We start from the raw sequence: 13,453 nt of genomic DNA, 5'->3' as shown, positions 1-13,453 counted from the left end.
TAATCGGTCTAAAAGATTCAAGAAATCTAAATTTTACTATCAAATTATCCTATATTTTGGTTATGTTTTTGAATCATGAATTTTCTGTTGCTTCGAAAGTACACACATGCAGCACCTTTGAATAGCATCATAAAAATATCGGAATGAGAAAAATTAGCTGAAAATGATTACTGTGAAAGAAAAGAAGCACATTACGAAATAAAGTAAACCAAGATGAAGTTTCTGTAGTTGCTTTTCTTTATTATTATTTTTTACATGAAACATGAGTACAAGTAAGTAGGATCTAATATTTCACTCATTCGCCGGCTTTGCCATTTATCCAACAATCAATATCATAAATTTTTTAGCAAAAACATACCGAACTTTAAACTTGGAAAACAACTTGGAAATATTTAACAACATTTACCCGCAAACAATTTTGATTAAGTGCAGTTTTTCATTTTAAAGATTTCAGAATGCGTTTAAATAACTTGATATAATTTTTCTGTCATTTTACAGATTATATAGAATATTATAAAAAATATTTTTATTCAATTTGGTACTCTAGTTTCAACGATATGAACGAACGAATATTCAATGCGCTAAGCTAAGTAGTGCATTTTAATCATATTTGGTGAATAGCTTCTGAAGCCATTTGAGCGGAAATTACAAAGCTGTTATTAATACTTAATACGTAATTAATACATAAGCTTAATACATAACTGAATTAATAATACAAAACTTATAGCTCAAGCTTCTTTTGTTTTTAGTTCTTTATAAAATATTAGACATTTTAAATATATTTACATGTATTGGGAAATGTATTAAATACACATGTATTTGGATACGCTTAGAAATTCATGCATTTTGGAATTAAAATTTAGAGCTACAAAAACACAGGAATTCTTTTCGAAAGAAATTGAAGGTAATTGTGAGCAAATTTAGTTTCACATTTTCATTGTGATACGCTGATTTAATAGGCGATTTTATTTTGTTAAATATATTAATAACTGTAATTGCGATATTTAAGGCAGATTTCGTTGAGTTGCATACATTCTTCATTTCAATGAATTTATCATTGTTATAAGCATTCTAATTAGTAGCTATTTTATATTTGATATATCAAACAACATGTAGATTTTAGAACAATTCCTTATATAATAAGAAGATAAAATTTAACAGATTTGAGATAAAGATATACTACAAGTACATGAACTATGTAACTTGAGATAAAAAACACAAATTGATCTTCCCGAAAACAGAATGAAAAAGGGAAAATTTGTGAAACAGACACATAATATTCATTTTAAAATTTAAAGCATATTTTGAAGAACATAAAAATGTCACACACTTTATCAAAATATGTGTATGATACAGGGGACTGAAAATTTAACAGCAGAAAAACATTTTCATTTACTGAAGGAACTTAGCAAGCGTTGTAGTTACAAGACAAAGTACAATAACCATGTTCTGTGGCAGGAAGAAACTAAGTCTAATCATTGATTGAAAGATTAAGTCCATGAAACTGCGATTGTATGACTCATGCTAACTTCAAATGAAATAATCAAACTGGGAAACACTTATATCGCCAAGGCCGGCTTCAGATATTTCATATTATCAGTATGCTATGCTAGAAACTGACTTCCTCATGATCCAGTATTTGCTTCTGTAGTGAGTCCGGCTTTCTAAAGTTAACACTCGTTCTTGATAAGCTGGATGAAGATTATTTTTAACCAAAAACCTTAGCTAAACAACTTTAGTTTTAAAAATAAGTGTGTAAGGAGTATATTTGTAAAATTTTAGTTTTATTTTATTTATCCATTTCTGTTAAAAAATTGCATTTGTATAAAAGATTTTTTTAAACATGCATATCTCTAAATTATTTGGAATCAATATAAAAATATTCTACATTTGATTCTTAATCTACTGCCTAATTCATTCGTTGCTAGGGCATACAGTTCATGTATTTACATAAATGTATTTTAGTTAAAATACGATATTTTGATTTTCGAAAGGAATTGAAAAAATATAGTAATAGTGGCTAAAACTTTTATATATGCATACATATGAACACACACATATGTATATATGCTTGCACACATATATCCTGCTTTTTATCCAATTGATTTGATCTACAATATTTTGATGTAAGTCTGGAATGCTTTTGACTAATGCTGTGATGGGTGTTATATTTGAAATAACGATATGCAACAGATAGCGCCAACCTTCGTAAATATTGCATAGGTTCAGTAATGAAAAAATAAATTGAGTAAAAATAAATAAAATTTGAGACCTATTAAACATGCGTGAATTAAATCGAAGAATTGTGTAAATATAATACAGAAAGTCTGAACTAATCTCTTTTTTTAAAAAAAAGGATACAAAACTGAAAAAATAAGATAGCTATATTTTGAAGCTTTATATAATTAAAGCTGTTAAATATTTTCATGCTATAAATAACTTCAGATGCAAGAAGTTTTGTAAATGCGTCTGAATGGCTGAATCTAGAAGAGATCTTCTAAAAACATGTATAACTTGTGCAGCAAGAAATACATTGCCAGTAATTAACAAGAGATAAAAACAGATAAATAAATAAGAGCTAAATATTTTTATCATTATAAGGATAATATTTATTTTTTCATTGCTAAATTAACTGCTATATTTGGTGTAGCAAAGCAAACTGCTTAAAATATAAATATGTCTTATCATAAGTCATGATAATATGAATTCATGCAACGGTAATTTTCTGAATTTATCAATAGTCATACAAAGCAGGAGTGCTTTTTCAACTTTACCGGCATCACATTAGCAAAGCCGAAATATCTGCCGACTACTCCCTCACTCAAAGAGCATTAAGTTTTGTAACACACCCCATCTGAAGCCGGCGATGACTTTTCCATATCAAATCATTACTCAATTTTTATACAGGGGTTATAACCCCAGTTTCACCATCCATAGGATCGCTAGTGTGTCTACGACTGCCGGTTGAGGATAGGGCCCGAACAATCTTCGGATTGTACAGCTTCGGATCAGATACCATGCGTACGAAGAAGCTCCTTTTGTATTTCAAACTATGTTTCCGTTTGCGCTCTAGGAGGAACACTTCATCTACTGATTCCGCTACTTGCTCTTTAATTTCTTTTTCTTCTTCCTCTTCTTCTTCCTCCTCTTCCTCCTCTTCTTCTTCCTACATGGAAACGACATATTATGATAACCTGCATTAGACATTCTTCATTATAGAAATTATCCATTAAAATTTGAAGAATAATTATCTTAACTCAGTGCAAAATTTCGAGGCACCATATTATCACGAAGAGACTAAATTCTTTCTTAAAATAAAGAGCACACCAAAAGATAAAAAATCAGCACTTTTGCAATGGCACAAAAAATTTACAATGTTGTTAAGTGCAGAAGTGGATTTATGGAATCGCTGAAGTTGCAATTGCGAGGGAATCCGTGGACCTTCCAAGAGACCCTCAAATCATTAATTAATCAAAGAAAATTATTTAAATTGTCTTACCTTTTCTCTTACGTACCCTTAGTCTTAAACTGAGAGACCCTCAAAAGATCAGATCATGTGGTTCCCTGTTCATAAATCTACTACTTCTTAAAGAATGCAACTAGTCATTAAGATTCTTATGGTCAAAGTGCCATGCATATCAAATTATATTTATCATTTACCGAAAGTTTTCTTATATTTATTCCCTAATCGAACTTCTACGGAAATTAACAGGCTTCCCACGTTTTAAGTTCTATCAGTTAAGACAAAGAAAGTAATCAAGTTAAATTTTAGATAGAAATAAAAAGTTTAAAACTAATATATATTGACACATTAGAAATTTCAAAAAAAAAATAATAATTCATAATTAATATTACTGTGGCATAATTTATCTCTTTGTTTACAATTTACCTCTTTCTTATATATATATAAGTCAAATTAAAAACATAAGGAATATTTCCACAGACATTCAAGATATTAAAAGTGATATTTCTTTACTAATTAGCTAACTAAAGGATAACCGAGTACGAACTAAATTTATCAATTTTTATGTCAAAAGGGCAGGCATTAATTTTAAATTTTAATCTTTTAGTATAAGAGATATGAAGGCAATATCTGAAACCTTTAATAAGGAGGATACAGTTGGATGGCTTAAATTGGAAGACTTGTACAAATGTAAATTACTGTGGCATAATTTATCTCTTTGTTTACAATTTACCTCTTTCTTATATATATATAAGTCAAATTAAAAACATAAGGAATATTTCCACAGACATTCAAGATATTAAAAGTGATATTTCTTTACTAATTAGCTAACTAAAGGATAACCGAGTACGAACTAAATTTATCAATTTTTATGTCAAAAGGGCAGGCATTAATTTTAAATTTTAATCTTTTAGTATAAGAGATATGAAGGCAATATCTGAAACCTTTAATAAGGAGGATACAGTTGGATGGCTTAAATTGGAAGACTTGTACAAATGTAAAAAAACAGTACGATGTATAAATTTACAATATTATTTTTCTGGCTTCTAAGCTTTTAATAACCCAGAGCCAATTTATCTTCTTAAGTCGCAATTACAGCTCGTTTTGCTTGAAGATTTCTTATCATTTTCTCGATCTTATTTTCTGTTTAATGACTTAGAAGACTCAGAAGTTTCAAAAATAAATTTACTTACTTATTCGACTTAAGAGTTAGTCGCACTTTCTAGCCATGCCATAATTACCATTTTCACCAGTCTAATTTTTACTGTTCTCTTAAACCTGGCAACTGCAGGCAAAAAACAACTGCCTTTGGAATTTAAAAAAAAAAACAAACAAAAAAAATTCATTGTTGTTACTAGCACGATGTACAGAATAAGTTTTCGGCTTTTAAAATTATTCTGGTCTAATTCTTTTTTTAAAATATGACAATTTCATTTAATTGAATATTTTATAATATAACGTTTATTCCTTTTGTTTACATTTGCATTATCCTGTTTTATTTAAACATTTTTACATGTTTTAATAACATCAATGATTCGATATTTGCGTTTTGTTCTAACAGTTTTTTAGCATTTAAATAATGTTTTTCATTTTATATAATGTTCTAAAGAATTTTTAAATTCATCTGCATCGTGTAGGGCAATTCTTGATATGCATACGAATTTCCTAAATTTGGGGAACTGAATATTTACGTTTAATTTCATTTCTATTTTTTTATTTGCATATACATAGCAAGGACGAAATACGATGTCTGAACCGCTGCAAAGAGTTTAAAAGAAGCTAATTCCCACTGAAGAGTCAGCATTGTTTCTCTCTTTTTTTTTTCAATTGTTCATTGTAGGTAATTTTCTCTATACGGCAATAATTATTATTAGCAAATTTTTCTCTCAGTTTTATGCATATCCGCTACTATTGGCCATTGCTTGTAGAGCCATTTTTCCATCTACCACTTTTCGTTCTATTGTTTCAAGTACGTTTGGAAAAAACTTTCTAAAATTTGTTAAACTTTTGAATACATTTTTTAAACTTTTAATTTCCTATTACTTTTAAATATTACTTAAAAATTACGACTTTGTAAATTGAAAATTTTTAGCTATCTTTATTGGCTTTACAAATTTAACTTTGAAATATAAGAATTATAATAGGAGTATTTCCCTATAAATTATATACATATATATATGCACATACATGAAATTGACAAAAATATAACTCATCTCTGGCTTATAAATGATACATGAGCATGTTTAAACATTAAAAAGTTATTAAATTTTGCAAGGAAAATATGTTTATCGTACACGTACGTCAGTTAATCGTATATATAAATCAAATCGGCCAGACCGTGTATATAAATCAAAGAATATATTTACTGACGTTTCTAAATAATTATGTGTTCATGCATCTTAAAATTAGTCCAAACTATTGAGTTTATTTATTAGAAGAAAAGAAGTCAAGGCATGAGAACAGCAAAGACATTCTGTAAAATATATAAAAAATACCTTTTTTAAGGTATTTTTGGAAATTTGAGCTCTGAAAAGAAGCTAAACCATAGGACAATTGGACGGTTAATATACTAAATAAGCATGGAAATTTTCTTACGGCTATTTCTTCTTTATTAACATCCACTTTTACAATTTCGAGCAGTTCTTCAGTAAACATCGTTATGACGTCCCAAGCATGGATGATATCAGCATCTGTTGCATGTTGAGCACATACGCAAAAACGGATTACATAATTACCACTCAGTGAAGCTGGTACCATGTGCAATTTTCCTGAAGCATTGATTGAGGATAGAAGTTTCTGGTTTAAATTGTTAGATCCCTAAATGATAAACAAAAACAAAATTTAAAGTTTTGAATAAATAAAACCTGCATTTCTTAATACATAGTAATAAAATTTAACTTTTGCCGTTTAAAATAAATGCTTCGGATATGAGCAGAATTTAAAAAGTAACTACATTGAAGTCATAGCGTCCAAACAAAAAGAGCTTCGACAGAAAAAGCAGCTAATACTGTCGCAAAACCCGTAATTTTAGTAAGAAGTTGAAGTACCAGTACACGCGTTGTCTTGCCAACTGATTCTTGCAAACGAATACAGATATGCTTTTAAAACCAAGTGTGGTGTAGATGGCAGCAAAGAACAGTTATAAGGTATTTCTCCCGCCTTCTTAGCGAGCCTTCGTGGTGTAGTGGTCTGTACGCTCAGCGCGTAATTGAGAGGTCAGCGGTTCGATTCCTGGCGAAGAAGTTGCTAATTTTTCATCTTGTCTGCTTTCAAAAATACCTAATGACTCTACACAGTTCTCAACTTTTGCATGTGTTTGAAAGTGAGCACTATTTAAAAGTATTTTTTCTATATACTATTTAATAACCTACAAATCCACCGACAAATATTAAGTTAGAATTCAAATTAACCAAATAAAGTGTGAAATGCATCTGAATTTCATTGCAGAATCTACTCGAAATACAGAAATATTTTTTTTTTTACTTTCTTTTATTTCTGCGCCAACCAGCGGCCGAGCGGTAAGGTCGCTGAGCACTGGTAGTTCGGTCCGAGGTTCGAATACCGCAAACGGGCTGGCTGCATGGGCGTTTTCGTGGTTTTCCCCATGTGTAACGTGTATACGAGCCCGTTTCCCGTAGAAAGTCCTCCACGAAGGCAGCCCTCCCCTTAGGCAGATAGCCCTAGTGTATTTTGCCATGATTAAATAAACCAACTACATCTTTTATTTCTTTTATCGCATAAGAAAAAATTACATTCTTATTTACATACCACTCTCTCATTTTTTATATAGACGATGTCTTGAGTAAAATTGTAGGTGCTCGTTACTGAATTCATTATAATAAATTAATTTTATTGCTTTCATATATCTGTAAAAATATTTTGTTTCTATTACTTTTTAAATGCCGCATCAAATACTTTAATGCATTCCCTTAAGCATAATTTGATAGAGGTAACATAAATTTGCTTTTATAGATTTGAGTGTGTAACAGCCCTTTTTTAGACAGATTTGTTGTCGAAGTAATACATTTTCGGCTATCCGAAAACTAGAATTGAGGCTTTAGAATCAATAATTATTCTCATTTAATTACTCCTAAGTATATAATTGTCATTTAATTAAATGCAAAGTATGCGTGAGTTAGTACAGTAACGGCTTTATACACATTTATGTGTATATTTTAAGAGGTTTTGGTTAACATTTAAATTGTATCTTAAAAGTAGATCAATACCTACAAAATCAGCTTGTTTTATTCAAGACTGGTCAGTACACTGAAACGAGTTTTTCAACGAATCTCATTTTATCTTCTTCTATACTAAAGCATACCAAAACTAAAATTTATTTAAGAAACATTTCTTTCTTTCAACACTTAATGCATTAAAAAACTTTTCAGGCCTATCCTCATTCAAATCTAGCAAAACCTTTCTTTAAAAACTGAATTCGAAATCAGTACAAATGGTAACAATGGAATAGACTACACTAACCACGATGTCTTATCTTCGGATTTAGCAATTCACGAATATGACTTCTTATATCTTAATTCCTTGATTATGACCTTATATGTCTTAATGCCTCGATTAAATGTCGATTTAACAATGAAATCAGAAATATAATATTACATATAACAGCCGTAAATAACTGAAACTTGTCAAGAAACTTTAATATATGAGAAGAAAAGTTGCTAGAAAATAAATAGTATAAAATTTTGCAGATTAATGCTTGGGATCCGTATATTTTCAAACAATTCATTTCATGCACGTAAATCTTACCTACTATTAATAAAAGAGAAAAATAATCTACCTCCTTGCAGTTGGTTCAGATTATTTATATTAATAATATATACGATTTGCTTGCCAGACATGCGATTTAGTTGACCACATGAACCATTTTGTAAGCTTAATCTCATTCGTTCGACGAGATTCCTTGGGGAAATTCAAGTGGCAATTCTTCCATTTTTGAAAAAGCGTGAAAAAGATGTCTTTCAAATTTTCCATGTGCTATTCCTTTCTACACGCGACTTGATGCACTTGAATTTTCCATTATTCTAGTACTCGTCAGAATAGAATTAAAGACAAGTTGTCAAAATCAATAATGCTTTGAAATAATGTAATTATAGGTAAAAGTTTAAATGTGTTTATTAAAATGTTATTAACAGTTTAGTGTTACTAACAGTTAAATAATATTCAATTAATGCGCATGATTAAGATATTGTAAAAATTACCTGATATTATAATGTTTGACTATAGATTTAGGAGAACTAACTTCCGAAGTTCAGCATCTCTAAACTATTCAAGGATGCAACCTGAATTTGCTATAGATATCTAAGCTTTGTGGGATTACGTACTTAATTTGAAAATTATATAGATAAATACTTTATTTAATTATATGTTTTATTTCATAAACATACTGACATGTCTATATATAAAATCAAAATTATATTCTTTGAGGTAAAATGAAATGCAAAACCAAACTACCCATTAAAGCTCAAGGCCAGCATTTCCGAGACTGATAAAGGAAACTGGAAGAAAACTGTGCGCGTCACATTTTGTACTTTTAATAAAATCCAAAATGAATTTTTAATTCATTATCGTTCAAAGAGTTCGCGAGTTTGTTAAAAATTATTCATTTAGGAAGATAGTGAGAACCTTTATCTTTAACTTACCTTTAACCGAAAGCAAACTAAACCAAAGTGAACTTGATTAGCTACGATAAATCTGTCATCCTTTAGTACAAGACTTTCGAATTTCTTTGCCAATCGCACGTGCTGAAAATACAAATATAAATTCTTATTTGCATCCTCATCTAATACATTTATGAAACAAAAAATTCGTTTTAGTCTGAAGTAATTTAATTTCAAAGCTGTTTTAGAAGTTTACAGAAGCATTTAATTGTACTGTAAAATATATTAATCTCATCTACCAACATAAAAAATCTCACTATTTACAAACATCATAAAAACATTTTAAAACTTTCAAATTTGCCGCCGATAAAAGGTGTTTTAATATTTTCCACGTCATGCATTGCGTGGCTGAACAAAGATATAACCGCATCACCCAGCAAAAGTGTGTTAAACGCCGCAGAGACGAAAGTTACAACGAAACAAACAGTTTTCAGCATAAAATGCATGGTCGCACGTTAAGTGCTTAGGCGCGCTGAAGGACATTTTGTAATTTATCACAGACTCTGTGCTTACGTTTTACTGGAACATCTGTGAAGTAGAACATACATTAGTTTCCTTTAACAAACCTTGCCTGAGTTGATGCAGATTGTACTAACAGTCATTTGCCGTAAATTCCTATATAAGGAAGCGTCATGTCATTCATTTGAGCACTCAGGTGCGTGTTTACTTGAAAATCACATTTCAAGGCCAATGGATTCTTATATGTTGCGACATTGTTTGTCCTCCACACTCACCATATTTGTCTCCTTTGGATATTTTTTGTGGAGACATACGAAATGAGTCATACAAGTGACTCCCATTGATTCCGAAAAGCAACTAGCCTCTTCAGATGTCCAATAAATGTCTGGGATTTCCCATAACATACGAGCGTCTTTGTGTCAGGATAGTTAGTGGTGTGGTGTATTTAATTATGGCAAAGCACACTAGGGCTATCTGCCTAAGGTTGTATCAGGATAGAAAGTATGCGAAACATGTTTCAAATGTGGTGGTCACTAGTTTTGAGAAGATTTTGTAATATTAAATAATATCATTATTTATTTATCAATGACTGCCAATTTTATTTATTTATGCATTTCATTTAATGACAGCAGTTAAGCTACTCAAGTCAAGCATTTGTCGATAATAAGTTTCCTTTTGTCCTATCTGACAAAGCTTTGTTTTTATTTTGTGCTTTCATATCTTTGGATCGCAACAGACGGTGTTTGTGATACAAAAAGTGTCGTCCACAGCCTTATGTGGTATTTTCTCCCTCTTTTCCGCTTGACTTCGGAGTATAACTGGATAACATGTCCATCGCGCAATCAGGAAGTCCAAAGTTCCAATCCCAGAGAGGGCATTGCACATTTTTTCAGTTCAGTGTTCTGCATCGATACGACTTAATGACTCTACAGCTGAACAGCTTAACGAGCGACTAAGGATTCTATGAAAAAAGGTTTTATTTTGGTGAGTTCTATCACTTCCAAAATTTGCTTTATTTGTTTTGAATCAGCCTGTGCATGAGACACTTCGCTTTACGAAATCCTGCTTTGGGTAACCTCTGAATTATGCATCCAAACTATAAAAATAAAAACGTAGTTATATTTTTAAAAATGATAATTCAAACTATTTCCCAAATATTTCGAATTAATATAAACAATCATATGCAGTGTATAGTAGCCATGGCTAGACCAGTTTGGAAGATAAATTTGAATTAACAATTACAATTTTCCTGAAAAACACTATTAGGAAAGAATCTTTTTATGAAGATAGGTATTTCTGTTTACTATATATATGTATATTGATAAAATTACATTTGCTTTTCAATCGGAAATTTATTTTTTAGGATACAAATATAAACATAACATCTTTAATGTCAACACTAGCTTATCCCAAAGTTTCATGTTAGATGAAACATGTTAAACATAACAGTTTTAAGGCTAAAATTAAGCTGACTTCTTATATAAAACTGCATATGTAGCAGAGCTGATAGATACGTGGTAAAGATTACGAAGAATATATTCAAGATGTTCGTAGTAGACTTTTTTTTTATTTTGTTTTTTGTAGGCTCCTTACAGCAAAAAGAAATGTTTCCAAATATAAATGATCTCAAAATAAGACATCATTAACAGGGAATGTTTGTAAACTGCTGTAAATGTTTCTCCAAGCGGCTACAATTAAAAAGAAGTCCATTACTTTATGTTGCGTTTCTATTTGACGTCTTATGGACATGAAATCTGCAAGCTTGGAAGTAAATTTGATGGCTGCTGAGAATGTAATAGTAGATGTTCTAAAATGTGTTTGATGTTTTCTTAAATGCTGAAACCTATTTCCAGATGCAATGGTAATTAATGTCTGTCATATACTTTCATGAGAAGATAGAGTTTTAAGAAAAGAAAAGCGGCATACATTTCGAAGTTTATGTAACGTTTTTTCAAGCAAAATTTCTGGGCGTATTAATTTGTCACTCTTATTATGAGGAACGCTGTCATTAATTTGTAACATCTATTAGTCTCCTTAAAAAGGCGTGTTCATTTCATTTAAATAAAAAATCGTATAAATTTAAGACCATTCAACCAGTTTTCATCTTCAAACTCGATTTTGTATGCATTTTACCCTTTCTTTTTCGGTCGTATAATACGGGTCTGATTTAGACACACCTGCTTTAGATAATTATAATGACATTCTAGTATATTAAGTTTCTATTACAACTTTAAATACTAAACTACAATAAACTGTGTTTTATATTGTAATGCTTACCTTAATTTCTCTAACAGTTAATTTTTAGTTACTTTCCTCCCTTTTCTGAATTTCAGCTTACAACTTCCGGCCAGTGCGTGTTTTCAGAATCGCGGTCAAATGCAAATTAGGAAGAGAAAGGATATTTAACTATGAAGTTCTACTGACTTCGTTAGAGAGCCAGAGATTCTATGTAACGCTCGTTAGCCTTTTGGCTATACTCTCTTTGAAGCTATTATTACGCTCGGCCGCACTTTAGGCCCTTGATAGCTTCGCCGTTAGTTAGCGTTAAAGGGCCAACTCTGTTAGAATTTTGATAGCTTCGGCTCTATCTTTTAGCTTAGTTAAGCTTTATTCCTTAGCTCCTGAGTTCAAGTCCAAGTGGAGGCTTTATTGTAAACTCCAAGAAGAAGTCGACAGTTAAACTTTATTTGGAATAATAAAGGGTATTTAACTCTTCTAGAGTATCTGTTCTCTGTCTATTGAACTAAAACGAGTATTCGTTTACGAGTTCTTAAGATTCCTCAACTTTAGCTGTAAGTCAAGGGAGCAATCTTACAATTTATTAACTTTTATTTTCAGCTATGAAAGTAATGTGCTAGCCAGAGAAATCAATTTGAGTACTGACTTCGAAACCTCAAAATAATTTTGCTTTATCGGAAGAATTTACTTTTTTCATCCTCAAAATACTGGTTACTTAGCGACAAATTTAAACAGTTTCTTCTAACAGGGTATAAAATTTTCACTCTAGAAATAATTAAAATTTATATACTGCGTTATAAACATAGATGAATAGCTATGAAATATTTACTACATATTGTTTAAGTTTCATTCTAAATACGGGAATTTATTTTTCTTTGGGTGATGATATTTCTACCATTTCATTGATTCAAATTCGCAATTTCAAAAGATATATTTTGAAGTAAAACGCATATAATTAATTATTCTTTTAGCACAAGTGATTTATATTCACTGACCATAATCATATTACATTCTAAACTGTAACTTTTTGTAAACGCCCTAATCAGGCAATGTAGTGCATTAAAATTTTCTTACTTTAATCTGAAACATTTTTGAAGAAGGATATGAAGTATTCTGCAGCGTGCCTTGCTCCTGGGAGTAACTTTGAATAATACATTATTTTTTAACTTAAAACGAATAAATTTCCTCTTAATTATGGTTATTTAAAAATATGAGATTAGTTATTAAAAACCGAATTAAATACAGTTTCTTCTTTGAAATGACGTTAGTTCACATTTAATCACAGAATAAATACTTCTGAGTTTTAAAGTTACATTTGTATATGCGTGTATGGAATCTAAATTATGGTATGTCTTCACTCCAAATATATGAAATCCTACAGTCAGTAGACAGATTTTTAAATGTCCTGTCATTTCATTAAAACACGAATAAAAGGAATGATGTGTTATAGAGGTGCCTTGCTGGTTAGAGTTTCTCCCCTTTGTTGAAATTTACATTTTTCGAAGTCCTCACTCATATACCTGCTATTATCAATTTATTACCAATTAAAAGAGAAATGTTTAAGAAGTTAGTATAAATAGCCTCTTAAATTATAATTAATATTTTTAAAAAGTGTCAC

The 13,453-nt window shown here is 30.4% G+C and overlaps 1 protein-coding gene across 1 annotated transcript in view; it reads right to left on the bottom strand.

The window, feature by feature from the left end:
• Nucleotides 1-214: 214 nt before the first annotated feature.
• Nucleotides 215-13,453, bottom strand: part of LOC118197056 (aromatic-L-amino-acid decarboxylase-like) — a 189,121-nt gene continuing 175,882 nt past the window's right edge. The window contains exons 15-17 of the mRNA XM_085807204.1: nucleotides 9,121-9,222; nucleotides 6,059-6,280; nucleotides 215-3,166 (exon numbers count right to left, since the gene is read on the bottom strand). Of these exons, the coding sequence (XP_085663330.1) occupies nucleotides 2,900-3,166; nucleotides 6,059-6,280; nucleotides 9,121-9,222 (591 nt within the window). The 3' untranslated portion in view covers nucleotides 215-2,899. The remainder of the gene's footprint in view (nucleotides 3,167-6,058; nucleotides 6,281-9,120; nucleotides 9,223-13,453) is intronic.

The sequence above is a fragment of the Stegodyphus dumicola genome, chromosome X1 (genome assembly GCF_044657685.1).
Source record: "Stegodyphus dumicola isolate Sdum_Otavi_A_Nest chromosome X1, ASM4465768v1".
In the NCBI taxonomy this organism is placed as follows: Eukaryota; Metazoa; Arthropoda; class Arachnida; order Araneae; family Eresidae; genus Stegodyphus; species Stegodyphus dumicola.
This window is presented reverse-complemented; position numbering and strand designations above follow the sequence as displayed.